This window comes from Lithobates pipiens, unplaced genomic scaffold (genome assembly GCF_037356315.1).
Source record: "Lithobates pipiens isolate NorthernLeopardFrog02 unplaced genomic scaffold, aLitPip1_a1.2 Scaffold_18, whole genome shotgun sequence".
Classification (NCBI taxonomy): domain Eukaryota; kingdom Metazoa; phylum Chordata; class Amphibia; order Anura; family Ranidae; genus Lithobates; species Lithobates pipiens.
In genome coordinates this window covers 173,000,921-173,016,768 of record NW_027507758.1, presented here as the reverse complement: position 1 = coordinate 173,016,768, position 15,848 = coordinate 173,000,921, and the positions used below count along the sequence as shown (strand labels likewise).

General features: G+C 38.7%; 1 protein-coding gene across 12 annotated transcripts in view; it reads right to left on the bottom strand.

The window, feature by feature from the left end:
* UTRN (utrophin) overlaps positions 1–15,848 on the bottom strand; it is a 945,243-nt gene that overhangs the window by 157,691 nt on the left and 771,704 nt on the right. For 7 of the 12 annotated variants that reach the window (XM_077486405.1, XM_077486406.1, XM_077486403.1 and 4 more), the window contains 2 exons: positions 11,502–11,562; positions 9,840–9,896 (listed from right to left, as the gene is read on the bottom strand). In XM_077486405.1, the coding sequence (XP_077342531.1) occupies positions 9,840–9,896; positions 11,502–11,562 (118 nt within the window). The remainder of the gene's footprint in view (positions 1–9,839; positions 9,897–11,501; positions 11,563–15,848) is intronic. The other 5 variants (XM_077486408.1, XM_077486407.1, XM_077486409.1 and 2 more) reach the window with 2 other exon arrangements.

Here is a 15,848-nt window from a genome sequence, read left to right as displayed (position 1 = left end):
CATTTTCCCTCCCCGATGTAATGTGACTCGTTAGTGTTACAAGGTCTCAGGTGTCATGGGGAGCAGGCGTGTTAAATTTGGTATCATCGCTCTCACTCTCTCAAACTTGTCACTGGAAGATCAACATGGCACCTTATGGAAAATAACTCTCTGAGGATCTGAAAAAAAGAAGTGTTGCTGTAGATAAAGATGGCCTAGGCTATAAGAAGATTGGCAAGACCCTGAAACTGAACTGCAGCATGGTGACCATACAGCGGTTTAACAGGACAGGTGCCACTCAGAAGAGGCCTCGCCATGGTCGACCAAAGAACTTGAGTGCATGTGCCCAGCATCATATACAAAGGTTGTCTTTGGGAAATAGATGTATGAGTGCTGCCAGCATTGCTGCAGAGGTTGAAGGGGTGGGGGTCAGCCTGTCAGTGCTCAGACCATACGCTGCACACTGCATCAAATTGGTTTGCATGGCTGTTGTCTCAGAAGGAAGCCTCTTCTAAAGATGATACACAAGAAAGCCCGCAAACAGTTTGTTGAAGACAAGCAGACTAAGGACATGGATTTCTGGAACCATGTCCTGTGATCTGATGAGACCAAGATATACTTATTTGGTTTTGACGGTGTCAAGCGTGTGTGGTGGCAACCAGGTGAAGAGTACAAAGTCTACAACATTAAATGAAGCCTGCAGAGCACTGCAATTGCAATCAGTGTGTTGTGGCTGCGATGTACAGGCTCTAGCATTGTTTATGCCCCAGGTTAGTAAGGTGGTACATACCTACAATCCTGGGGCTGGAAAAAATAACTAATGGATTACAAGCCCAGTGATGTAACCACATGTGTGCTCAATTGAGCAGAGTGGACTATGCCTTTAAAGCGGAACTCCAAGATATATAACTCCAAGATTTATGATACACAAATACAACGTGTTATTAATTAATATATCAATAGTGTGATTTTTTAAATGCAAAAAGTGTCAATTACCCGAATGGGAGAGGGAAAAGCAGCTGAAGGAGCCAATCGCATATGCTATAATGCAGGGAGTATGCTAAAATAAAAAGAGAGCAAAGCGACAGAGGGTATCTGGCTCTCCTTTCACTGTCCAATCAAATAGTGGGGCTGGGATGGACACTTGTAAAGTGAAACTGTAGCAGAGAAAGATCAGGTCCCGTCCCCTGCCAGATAGAGCTGGGCTGTGTGGCAAAGCTGTTTAAATATCAGGACTGAATAGACAGAAATAAAAATCCTTCTGGAAGTAAAACTTATGTGTCTTGTATACAGTGTGTGTATTTATCTGTTTTTCTGGAGTTCAACTTAACGTCAGGATCTATTTTTATTGCCATATCTGAATTGAAGGGCCCACCAAAAACAAATTACATTGAGCAGCATTTTGCTGTATGCTTTATTTTTCTGAAAAATGTGAATCCAATAACTTGCATTTTTCTTAGATCATTCAGTTTGGATTTTGGATACAGAGCATGTTTTAAGGTAATTTTATCAGCCTTACAGAAGGAAATTTCTTCCCGATAGTTTCTGAGATGCTTTAACAGGTACTGATTTATATTCATGAAAGTGACAACTTGTAAAACTGGTATTTTTCTTCTTGAATGTTCTGTATATTCAAAGCATCATCTTGTTCTACTAGTTTAAAATATGCATAGCAAATATCTCATGTGGTCCAGTTTAATTGCTTCAAGATCATTAATTCTAAAACACCAACATCCCGCTACTTTCCTGTATGCCTCCAGCTCATCATTAAAAGGACATCCGCATACTTTTTTCATCTTGTAAAAACACACGGTCTGAAATCAATGCATGAGTGCCATGCATGATTAACACTGTCCCGCTCCTGAGTTTCTGTTAATGTGAATGCTGGTCGGTAGACTACGGATTTTACATCAGCTCACTTGATATTTTTTGTACAGTGCTGAATTTCTGTCCTAGTTAGCAGAAATGCTGTTTCTAAAATCCAAGTCAGCCCTGAGCACATCAATAACTGTCCTAACTTTAAATTCCAAACCTTTATTAACATAGAGTTTGCTTAATTCTGTGTCCATTTTATTTTCAGTCATTAGCTATTTGATGCATACACTTACAACTTTGACCATATTTCCCTACTTTTGCTGAGCTTTATTAGTTATAGATATCTGACGTTTACAGCTGCTACAATTAAAAGGGATTTCAGATTCTACTTGCATTACCCTAGGCAGACACCCTTTACAACCTCACATTTATTGCCTAGCCCCATCATCAGTAAACTGCAACATATGAAATCTGTGTTCTTGTATGTCGATACACTTTAACCAGTTTAAAACACAACTAATCAAGCTTGATAAATGCCTTTATATTTAAGTTTAATCCGTGCTATGGAACCAGAGTTGGCTGTAGGGACATAGAAGAATAATTTGAATTTCTCCACCACCTATTTGTAAAAGAATGTCCCACCATTGCTTTTTTTTGGTGTAAGTAGTAATATTTCAATTTTCCTTGCTTCAGTGATTTCATTATACTACATGAAACTGGCAGGATATTATTACAGGACAACAAATGTATGCTGTGCTGAAATTTAGGTCAAGGAAAAACGACTAGACTAACAGAAACAAATGACATAATGGCACCACACCATACCAAGGGAAATGGCTAAAGATTTGCCTGCAGGGTTTATGTATCCAAGTAAAGGGCACATCCATTATTTCACCTGCAAGAAAAGTCCTTCTTTTTATGTATGGCAGGTTTCAATAAGAAGACATGACTTTATTTCACAAATATTACGTTTTGGGAGTATAGTTTCTAGTCTTCTGGGTTTTAACCGCATATAGAATGCCAAAAATAAAAATATGTTTTTCCCAGCATCTAAGATTTGACTTTATACTATAAAAACAAAAAAGGTCACTTCTGCAGGTATACATTGCTTGTTACCATATGTTAATGTGCCTGCGCTGTTTGTCAATTTTCCTTTAGCAAAGTTGGCTCAGGATACATATTTTGCCACATGAGAACGTTCAAGGTTTCTGGAAACTTGGAGATGCTCAAGGGTGGTGTTATATGTCTTTATTCTTCATAAATATTTTTAACGCAAAAAGATTTAGGCTTCATTTACACAGAAGGTTTTAACACCCCTGACCGCCCACCTAAAACATATCATGCAGACAGAGGGGGTTGTGCGGCAAGTTTTTGGGATGTTCAGTTTCAGGCGGCATCGCACATTGATGTCAATAGGAAGGCATAACAAGTTTGAGAAAAATGTTTGGCTTGCAACTGCGGGGTAGTATTTTGCTGCAATATCCCTCTTCAGAAGAAAAAATTAAAATAAAAAATAAAACAAAAAGAAAGGCATTCCCACCAGTATCATCTTTGGAACCCCTGGAGGCTGCTGCTCTACCAGCTTCCATTGTACATTTTCAGAGGGGCAATAGAGACTGCTGCAGGGGTAAAAGAGGCTTTACTGATTAGTCATGACATCTACATGGATCCTATATCTGCATATAAACCAGGAAAATTAAACACTTATTTAAATCACTGCCCCCATCAGTATTCATTCTCTCTATTAACTAATGAGAATGGCCATCTCTCTTTGTAGGCAACAAAGTCGTGAGGAGAGAAGGGACATACTATACATCCACCAAGAAAAGGGATCACTCTTTCCCCTAACATAGCATCTAGTTTTTAAGGTAAGTGGGGCACTTTGCAAAAAAAAAAAAAAAAACTATCAGTGCATGCGAAAACCAAATAATTAAGCCCTCTAAGTGCAGCTAAAAAGAAGTATAAATGAGAGGCAAAATTGTGTCCACTGAGATACAACAATTTGGTTGACCATGGAAACACAAAAAAAAGACAGACATTTAAACCTAATAGAGAGGAAGGGGACCCTAATAGGCTGCCCTACAAAGACCCATGAAACAGGAAATCTCTTATATTCCTGATATGTGTCTGTTGTACCATTCACTTGTATGAAAACACTATCCTGTTCTCTTTGTATTCTTTACTTTGTGTGAAATACCTGGTGATCCTACCAGTCCCCATGTCTTCCAATTTCAAAGCAAGTATGCTATGAATAATGGCACATCCATCCCATAATGGTAACTTTGTTTGAATTATTTTTAGATACACAGCCTGCCTGTAATCCAATGGTCAGACTTGTACTGACACACCCCTCTGCACAGCTCTTCACTAAGAAGATCAGTTTACCGCTGTTTCTCTGGCTCCTGCTGCCACCCCCTTTCAACTTGCAGTCTGTGCCTCAACTCAAGCTCTCTAAGCTGAAAACTGAGGACATGTGATCGCTTGTAAAAAAAAGACAACGGTATTTAGCATAAAAAAAGTATATGTGGTAAATATGCATATATATATATATATATATATATATATATATATATATATATATATATATATCCCACTAATGGAAACCTATAGTAAAATAAATAGGTGGGTTGCTCTCTTTTAGAAAATGCTTCTTACTAGTACTGATCAGATAAAATATCATAAGACTGACCCAGAAAAAGTCTGTAGATCAAAAAACCTGACTTCTTTCTGACTTTCCTAATGACGTTTTTTTTTTAGTAGCTTAATACATCGGAGAGTAGTGGAGCCAGAGGCAAACAGGCATCTTGCATTTTTGAAGAAATATTACCAAAGGTATCCTACTTATTTTTTCTAGTATGCTTTTCTTATAAAGGATACCTTTCCTGACTGACCCTGAACAAGTATGCAGATAATGACTTTTCTCTGATTTTCCTGTTATCCATATTTGCTTCAAGTCTATGAAAATACTTAAACAGTCCTGTCGCTACAGGGCCAAAACAACAAAAATCAATACCTGCAGAAATAAGAGGCAATATGCTCACCTTTCCAGTGGTCCATGTCTTGAAACATCTAAGGGTTGATTTACTAAAGGCAAATCCACTTTGCACTACAAGTGCATTGAAAGTTCACTTGTAAATGCAGTCGCTGTAGATCACTGTAGATCTGAGGGGAAGCTATGAAATGAGGTGAAGCACTGCTGATTTTATCATCCAATCATGTGCAAGCTAAAATGCTGTTTTTTATTTCCCTTATATGCCCCCCTCAGATCCACAGAGACTTTATTTCCAAGCATTGCTTGTAGTGCAAAGTGGATTTGCCATTAGTAAATAACCCTCCATGTGTTGAATTTCTGCTATCTACACTTCATGCAGTGGTTCCTCCCACCATCTCCCATGTCACTACACATTTGACCTAGCTTTAGGAAGCACTACCTGCAATGGAGAAAAGTATTTGACCAATCTTACCGGTCAAATATTTTGGACAGCCAGAAACACTCTCACAGGTATGTTTCAAGACATGGGCTTCCAGTAAGGTAAGTATATTTCTTATTTTTTCTACATGTATTGCTTTTTGCTATTTTTACCCTGTAGTGGCATTGTCGCCTTAAGCCAGAGGATCTAAACAAAAGCCAGGCAATTATCTTTATACAGAGCAAAAGGTCAGCAATGGCAGCTCCCTTATTTCTTCCAGCACTGCTTTGCCATTTCTTGAAAGAATTTACAACTACATTCTAAAGCTAGATCCCTGCTTAGTATATTTTCCTACAAAGTATTATTATTGCCCCCCTGATCTTAACACTGACAAAGTTTCTAAACTCAAAAACAAAAATTCAGTATATAGCATTTTACCAGTCTTTGGGTGTAGTAGCTGTATTTGATTCCCTTTGCAGGCTGTATTTCCTTTAACTTCAATTAACTAACTTCCTTTAACTGATAATCCTCCCAATAACATACTTCCTGTCCTAAACCAACAACATTAAACATAAGTTCCCCTTTGGGAACTTGTTACATGTTCCATACAATTTTAGGGTGGAACATGTAACATGTTCCTAGTGCTGCAGCCGCAGCTTGCTACCCCTCACTCCCTCCCTGTGGCAGCAGTACGGGGAGAAGTTCCCTGTACCAGCTGTCACTGTTTGAAGACAGCACAGCCGTGCAGGGCTCTGTCCACATGGCCACATCATTCTGACACACAGCTCTGTGTGTGAATGAACTACAAGTCTCGACATCCTTACCGGTTGTCGGCTTGTAGTTCCCAATGAACTACCACTGCTCTGTGGTAGTTTGTTGAATCTTCCTGTCGGCAAGTATCGGCTTACACAGGTAAGCCAATACTGCTGACAGGAGGATTCAATGGGATGTACGGGCAAGCAGATAAACTGGCAGTATGCAGGAAACCTGCATGGTATCAGTGATCTGCTGATCACTGATGCAATGCTTTACAGGCTCCTACAAAAAATAATAAATGCACATTTTTTTACCTGAAAAAAGATGTGCATTTATAATTTTTTGTAGAAAGGTGAACTTATCCTTTAAGCCAGTGCTTCCTAATTAGCAGAAGTGTTGGCAAATTACCAACTGAAACATTTAGCATGACAGACTGGCAATGTTGCTGCTAGTTAAGAAGCAGTGGCATAGCATTGTAAGCCTGCAACATGAAGTGCTGTTTGTTGACAGAATCTCAAAAAAGGGAACTTTCAAACAGATCAAACTTTCAGGCACATTGTTTGCTTATAAAACCTGTAAGCAGTGAGGCATGATGCCAAACATACTGAAAGCCAAATTTAGGGTTTATCTATACTTAAAAATAGATAAATGTCAATATATTGACACTCCCCTTTCTAAAATATATCTTGGGTTAAGATGTACCATACCAGACTAATAATCAATATAATTTAGCGCTAAAATAGATAACTGGGTAGTGCACTAAACTTTAGTACCCAACCAAAATAGACCTTTTCCCAGTCCTACACTAGAAAGTTATAAAACTTATTGAAAATTGTGGACTTCTACACCATGGACATCATCCATAGATGAGCAGTTTATTGAAAAGGCTGCACTGAATTGTTGCTAATCCATGTCAAATGTATAATGCTTAAAACAGCACATTTTATTTTTTTCAATGGTGAGCCTCTGTGCCAGAATTTCTCCTGCAGCAGCTCTACAAATTCTACACTGCACCATTGCGTGTTACACCATGTAAGCCTGTATCATAGTCTATCAAATTCATATACACCTACAGACACATGAAAATAAGTAATAAAATACCAATATATATATATATATATATATATATATATATATATATATATATATAAAATGATAATAACACTTTATAAACATCAACATCAAATTTTATAATAAAGTGCTCCTGTGACTCCAAGTGATCTGTTACACCCTAACTCTGTAAAGTGCTGTATTAGCACTTTATTATAAACTTTGATGTGTTTACAAAGTGTTATTATCATACGCATGCAGCTGAGTAGTGACGTCCATCAGGCATAGGGTTCATTAAGGCTCCCAGGATTTTTGATTTCTTTTTTCAGCAGCTCTCTAGCTACCTGTAATATCCTTTCCCTGTCCCTGTCAGAAGCAAAGGGATAAAGCTGGGGGAAGCAGTATAAATAGTTTAAAAAAGTAGACTAAAACTGTGACCGAGATTTGAATTAAAATTTAAAAAAGCTATACATAACATTAATAATCGTGAAGAGAAAATGTGTAATGATCAACTGTAAATGTATCTATACAAACACAGTGGTCCATGTCTTGAAACAGTAAGTTACTGTACTGTGACACTGTGCACCTCCTCTCTAAAAATGTGAGCATGTCCTTTATAGAACACATATCTTACACAGCTAAGATTCATATCAAATAATAACATTGCCTTTAACAAGGTCAAATGAAATTCAGTGAGCAGTTTGCAAAGATGAGAAAAGTCATCAAACTTAAGGATGGTTTATGTTGGTAAGTTTATGTTCTTTATGCAACTACAGCTATAGTAGACTGCTTTATAATATAATATGCAGCTGTGCTCATAAGTTTACATACCCTGGCAGAATGTATGATTTCTTGGCCATTTTTCAGAGAATATGAATGATAACACAAAAACATTTCTTTCACTCATGGTTAGTGTTTGGCTGAAGTCGTTTATTATCAATCAACTGTGTTTACCCTTTTTAAATCATAATCACAACAGAAACTACCCAAATGACCCTGATCAAAGGTTTACATACCCTGGTGATTTTGGCCTGATAACATGCACACAAGTTGATACAAATGGGGTTTGAATGGCTATTAATGGAAACCATCCTCACCTGTGATTTGTTTGCTTGTAATTAGTGAGTGTGTTTAATCAATAAGTGGAAAATGAGGGGTTCGGTTGAAACCAAACCACAGTCAGGTATACCAACTAATATTTCAGCCACAACTGCCAGTGAAATTGTTCGGGATGCAAAGAAAAATCCACAAATAACAACAGGAGAGGACTCCCTGAAAACATGTGGTGTGGCTGTTTCAAGATGCACAATAAGGAGGTACTTGAAGAAAGATGGGCTCCATGATCGAGTCGCCAGAAGAAAGCCCTTACTACACAGATGCCACAAAGTATCCCACTTACAATATACCAAACAGCACAGAGACAAGCCTCAAACCTTCTGCCACAAAGTAATTTGGTGCGATGAGACCAAAATTGAGCTTTTTGGCCACAACCATAAACACTACATTTGGGGATGTGTGAGCTACAAAGGCACAGGACATTTGGTCAAAATTGTTGGCAAGATGAATGCAGTATATTATCACCAAATACTAGAGGAACATTTGCATTCATCAGCCAGGAAGCTGCGCATGGGTGTTCTTGGACATTCCAACATGACAATGATCAACAACACAAGGCCAAGTCGACCTGTCATTGGCTACAGCAGAATAAAGTGAAGGTTTTGGAGTGGCCATCTGTCTCCTGACCTCAATATCATTGAGCCACTCCGGGGAGATCTCAAACGTGCAGTTCAAGCAAGACAGCCCAAGAATTTACAGGAACTAGAGGATTTTTGCCAAGAGGGATGGGTAGCTTTACCATCTGAGAACATAAAAAGCCTCATCCACAAATACCACAAAAGACTTCAAGCTGTCATTGATGTTAAAGGGCACAATATACGGTATTAAGAACTGGGGTATGTGAACTTTTGATCAGGGTCATTTGGGTAGTTTCTGTTACCATTATGAATTAAAAAGAGTAAACACAGTTGATTGATAATAAATGGCTTCAGCTAAACACTAACCATCTGAAAAATGGCCATGAAATCATAAATTCTGCTAGGGTATGTAAACTTATGAGCACAACTGTAGTTGTGCATATAGTTCAGGCACTTTTAGAAGACTGGAAGTGTGAAGGCCCCTTTCACACACACACATTCGTCCGTTTTTGCTCTGTTAATCCCCGCTGAGCCAGCGGATGACAGGTCCGTCTATGCTCACTGTGCAGGGACGAACCTGTCAGAGCTCCGCTCTCCTCTATGAGGGATCGGATGAAAACGGATCCGCCTGTGATGAAAAATAGGGTTTCCATCCGTCTGGATTCAGTGAATCGGATGTCATCGGACATGTCACCGCTGACATCTGTCGCTCCATAGACCTGCATGAAGGGCCCGTTCAGGTCCGCCTAAAAAACTGACAGGGGTGAAAGGGGCCTGAGTGTTCATTACAGTTTTAGAACGGCAAAGATCACAAAACTGAGGTTGACGTTAACCACTTCACGCAAATTGACGTACCTGTACGTTATTACTTTGATGCTAAATACTGGGGTTATAGCAGCAGCTAGCAAGTGTTAATGCTTTTGGTTACTACACCTGTCCTTCAATACTGGATAACTTGCCTTTTTTTTCTACGTTTGCATTATATTCAAATCTTTATATTCTTTATTTATTTTTTATTTCCATTTTGCTGCCATGTTTGTTCTCCTGTCAAAAATGTTCTATATTGAAGAGCATTGAAATATACCATACAACTACACATGCTTGCAGTTTACATGCTAACACACTATGCTCTTACCTGTATCCATATTGTAAGTTGGAACTTACACTCTTGGTGAAGTCTTCACTGGAACTACTTGTGGATCAAAGACATTGCTTACTTCTCTACACAGTGATACTGGTTTTAGACAACTAGCCTAAAGTTTCACACACTTTTGACAGTTCAAATTTACAGCTAGTTGTGTCATGGAAGAATACATACTTCAACATTGTGACATTCATTTTTTTACAACGCAAGGAATACATCCAGATTAGAATCACATAATAAAGACCGATACATAAGCTATATTGCAGTGGGGACCACTTCACCTTTTGCTTTCAACTTGATAAATGACACAGTGCTATTTTAATTGACATTTAAAACGCTGATACTTTAAAAAACACTGATCCATTGCATTGCATAAATATTGAATAACTAACACAGATACACCATTACAAACTTCTCAATTGCCTTGATTTTGGTGGGACAGTACTAATTCCAAAAACTGTTGAGTTTAGGGTGAAAACATTTATACTTTTTCTAGTTTTGTAAGTATTAGGGATTGTTTCTTGCTTCCCGTGAACAATGTTCGAATGAATATTCATATGTACATTCATACAAAAACTCTGTTCTGAGTACATTTGATGATTTGACAAATGTCATTCACAATCTTGATTGCTTTTAACATACGGTTTTGGAATGAACTTAATGTCCTGAACGAAAAAAACACTTTCACGGTCAGAAATGTATTCACTCGAGAAATAATTTTCCACCCTGCTTCATAAATTTTGTCCCCCATGGTCCAAAACTATAGTCGATCTGACCCAACCAACGAACAGAAAGTCAAACAAAAGGATCATTTTCTAAAAAAATTCTGTTGTATGGCCAGTTTAAATCTATCCAAAATACCCTCCAGAACAACGTCCCCCATTGAAAGATTGGAAGATTTCCCTTCACCTCCTGTTCTAGAAAGAACTGTATACAATTTGCATTTCTTTCTGTGGAAGTGACAAGAGTAAATCCCACCAGCAGGTCCATAGACACCTATCAAAAGCTAAAAAAGTTTTGGCTTAAGGTACACTTTAGTGTCCCAATACATTGTATCATAAACAACTGTATTGGCTAATTATTTACTTTTTTGTTGCCATACATAATTCTCACACCTTTTTTACTTATATACTGTAATGATCTATGATTTAACACTGTATTTTGCTTGGGCATGACCTAAAATGCCTTTCTATTGGTGTTAAACTTGGTGTACAAGCACTACCTGCCCTCCTTTCCAGTGCTTTATGCTGGAAGAACTGAGTAATAGTCATAACCCTCATGAACAAATCCTCATACCGACCTGTAATGCTGAGGAAAAGAGCGGAGTCTGTCTCACTGGGTCAATTTGCTTACAACGTGCACTGGGCAGAGCCTATTTGATGCCTATTGCACTGCAATATCATATTTAGACACAATAAACAAGTGTAATAACAGGAATGTCTACAATGAATGCCTGACTGGATATTTTTGCTGTGAGTTCAATTGAAATTTAACTGTGTTTAAATTGAATTCTGTTTGTTACAGTTTAATGAATAATTAAACATGAGTATTTTCAGCAAAATGTAGCATCTTTGACATATCTGTTTAATTTAACAAACAAGAACGCACACAAAGCTAAAACATCAAAAATAAAGAAACAAAAAAACAACTTACTTGATGTAGTACGGCACTTTATTAAGTGACACAGATCGTTGCCAAGGAAGCTGTACTGAAGCTGAAAGCATAAAGAAAAAACAGATACATCAAATATTACTTAGCTTAATAGAAAACATCAGAAATGATCACAGAAAGAACATTAAAAAAAGTCACTGTTTTTTGTAACCACGCTAATAACGTTTTTTTTTGTTTGGTTTTTGTTTTGTTGTTAATAGCAGACCTAATTAATTGTAAGCATAAATCTACTTTATCCAACTAGCTGGAAAAGATGCACTAAAAGAAGGGCTAAAATGCTTACCACTACTGGAGATAATGTTGCTCTAGGACCCATTCAGTCTGAAAGCCTAGGCACTCTGTAGTCACTTCACTAAGCTGAATTTAACTTTGATGTTTTCTCATCATCATGAAAATTTACAAAAATACTGAAAAGTTCAAACATTTTAAATATACAGTATCTCTCATTTAAACCCTTTGTATTTGCTCATGAAAAGCTACCTTAGTTCCAACTGTATGGCTGAACTCGCATTGCACAGATATCGAATGTGATCGGCACCACAGTGGGGGTGTGACTCAAGTGCATTGTCTGTGTTCGCTACAGTTTGAACCCGGCTTAAGGGCAAGGAACAGCATAACATACTTGGGAACCTTAAAGAGGAAGTAAACCCTAATGGGTTTTACATCCTCTTTGTTTTCCTGCAAAGGTAAAGCATAATGGGCTACTATGCATCACATAGTAGCTCATTATGTGTCACTTAGCTGACACAGGAGCCAGCAATGTCACCACTGTCCACTCTTCCACGAAGCGTCCATCTTCCTTCCGGGTATCGTGGCTCCGGCACTGTGATTGGCCGGCCCCGCGATGACGTCACTCCCACGCATGCGTGTGGGAGCCGCCACTAACGGCATGATTGTCGTTAGCAGTGGCACGCTCAGTGCGCCTGCAGTGCCTGTCTTTGTAGGTTTAGGAGATATTTCTTGCCCCTAGAGGTAAGTCTTAATCTAGGCTTACCTGTAGGCAAAAGTGGTCTGTAAGGGTTTACAACGACTTTAATCTACTTCTAGTTTGAAAAAGCTCTGTCAATTATATTAAGCTGTTTAACAGCAATTTCAAAAACCTCTTGTCCTCTAGAGATAGACTTATATCTTGGTTTAGACAAATCAACGTCTTAAAAAGGGACGCACCCCTCTTCTGTTGAAGTCTCCATACACCAACCATCTTTACAATTCTGCCTTTACAATGGCACACGCCAAGATAGTCCTCTTTCCCCACTCACTTTGCAATTTACATTAAACCCACAGCTTCCAACATCAGAAACAACTCCCAACATAAACAGTATACAGGTAAAGAAAAGCCCTTTGGCCTCTTGCACACGATACTCCAGTTTGAGCATCTATTTTTTCAGCAGTTTTTTTTATGTATTTGCTCATATTTCATATTTATGCGTCCGCGCAATGTCACGTATTTATGCACACAAACTTATTCTGACATTTGCAATATGTTAATGGACATTTGCATACAAATGTCTGCAGATGCGTGCATACACATGTCTGAGGCGTAAATTACTGACAAAAAAATGCAGATTTTTCTATACTTTCTTTTTTTTTTTTTACTGAATACACAACACTTGTTTACGCGCACATTACAATTAATTGGCTGTATTTTAGCCCAGTAAAAAAAAAAAAAAGCTGTACTGAGCTTTTTCAAGCTGCAGTGTGCAAGATGCAAGAGACCTTTGTATTTTCTTCTCTTTCCTGAAGGTATTTTTCTCACCCTGCCAAAAGTAATAACAACCCTAGCTAACCTGCAGCAAAAACTATAGCTACAGCCCATTATCAGGCTACAAGGTCATTAACTCCAAGGCAGAAGCTCTTCCAAATAACATGCACCCAACATATGATTCTTCAATTAAAATATTACTATCCCTACATGTGGGAGTTTAAGAATGATTTCAGAAATAGAAGTGTTAATAGTTTATTTTTATTAATTAACAAAATGGAAAGTAAACGAACAGAAGAGAAATCTGAATCAAATCAATATTTGGTGTGACCACTCTGCCTTCAAAACAGCGTAAATTCTTAAATTCTCCTAGGTACACTTGAACAATTGTCGAACTGCAGTTCTAATGTGACAATTTGTATGTTTTCTCTGTGTAAAACCTCAGGACTAGGCTTGGAAAATAAATGTTCTTCCTGCAGCACTACCAATTTTAAGTCCACAGTTTTCTGCCTTAAATGATGGATAACTATGACTTTTATTCTCATGCCCGTACCCATCTGTCTTTTTTCTCTCTCTTTTCTTATACTGACATGTGAAATTTAAGTCCATCTTTGCATACCATGTAGTTCATGCTTCCACTAATGTTTGCCTTGCCCATATGTTTTTGCATATCGCTGGGAATATCTTAGAAGGATAAGTTCTCATTTACAAAAAAAAATGCATATACAGTGGTGTGAAAAAGTGTTTGCCCCCTTCCTCATTTCCTGTTCCTTTGCATGTTTGTCACACTTAAGTGTTTCGGAACATCAAACCAATTTAAACAATAGTCAAGGACAACACAAGTAAACACAAAATGCAATTTTTAAATGAAGGTGTTTATTATTAAAGGTGAAAAAAAATCCAAACCATCATGGCCCTGTGTGAAAAAGTGATTGCCCCCCTTGTTAAAACATACTATAACTGTGGTTGTCCACACCTGAGTTCAATTTCTATAGCCACACCCAGGCCTGATTATTGCCACACCTGTTCACAATCAAGGCATCACTTAAATAGGAGCTGCTTGACACAGTAAGGTCCACCAGAAGATCCTTAAAAGCTACACATCATGACGAGACCCAAAGAAATTCAGGAACAATTGAGAAAGAAAGTAATTGAGATCTATCAGTCTGGAAAGGGTTATAAAGCCATTTCCAAAGCTTTGGGAATCCAGCGAACCACAGTGAGAGCCATTATCCACAAATGGCGAAGACATGGAACAGTGGTGAACCTTCCCAGGAGTGGCCGGCCGCCCAAAATTACCCCAAGAGCGCAGCGACGACTCATCCAAGAGGTCACAAAAGACCCCACAACAACGTCCAAGGAACTGCAGGCCTCACTTGCCTCAGTTAAGGTCAGCGTTCATGCCTCCACCATCAGGAAAAGACTGGGCAAAAATGGCCTGCATGGCAGAGTTCCAAGGAGAAAACCACTGCTGAGCAAAAAGAACATCAAAACTCGTCTCAATTTCTCCACAACACATCTTGATGATCCCCAAGACTTTTGGGACAACATTCTGTGGACCGATGAGACAAAAGTGGAACTCTTTGGAAGGTGTGTGTCCAAGTATATCTGGCGTAGAAGGAACACTGCATTTCATAAAAAGAACATTATACCAACAGTAAAATATGGTGGTGGTAGTGTGATGGTCTGGGGCTGTTTTGCTGCTTCAGGACCTGGAAGACTTGCCGTGATAAAAGGAACTATGAATTCTGCTGTCTACCAAGAGATCCTGAAGGAGAATGTCCGACCATCTGTTCGTGTACTCAAGCTGAAACGAACTTGGGTTCTGCAGCAGGACAATGATCCTAAACACACCAGCAAGTCCACCACCGAATGGCTGAAGAAAAACAAAATGAAGACTTTGGAGTGGCCTAGCCAAAGTCCTGACCTGAATCCTATTGAGATGTTGTGGTATGACCTTAAAAAGGCCGTTCATGCTCGAAAACCCTCTAATGTAAATGAATTAGGACAATTCTGAAAAGATGAGTGGTCCAAAATTCCTCCAGGACGCTGTAAAAGCCTCATTGCACGTTATCGCAAACGCTTGGTTGCAGTTGTTGCTGCTAAGGGTGGCCCAACCAGTTATTAGGTTTAGGGGGCAATCACTTTTTCACACAGGGCCATGATGGTTTGGATTTTTTTTCACCTTTAATAATAAACACCTTCATTTACAAATTGCATTTTGTGTTTACTTGTGTTGTCCTTGACTATTGTTTAAATTGGTTTGATGTTCCGAAACACTTAAGTGTGACAAACATGCAAAGGAACAGGAAATGAGGAAGGGGGCAAACACTTTTTCACACCACTGTATTTGTTTTTTTGTTAGGGACCTGTAAAGCATTGTACTCATGATCAGCAGATCATTGGTGTAATGCCACGGTTCTGAACACCTCCAAAATGGGTAGGCATTTACACACTGACAGGAAGCTCAATGAACCACGTAGAGCGATCAACAGCGTGCTCTGGTAGTTCAGTGAGAAGTACAAACCAACAGCCGCAAAGGCTGTTGGGACATCTCATTTTTCGATTCATAGAACACAATGAATGATGTGGCCGGGCAGGCAGAGCCCCGTATGGCCACATTTGTT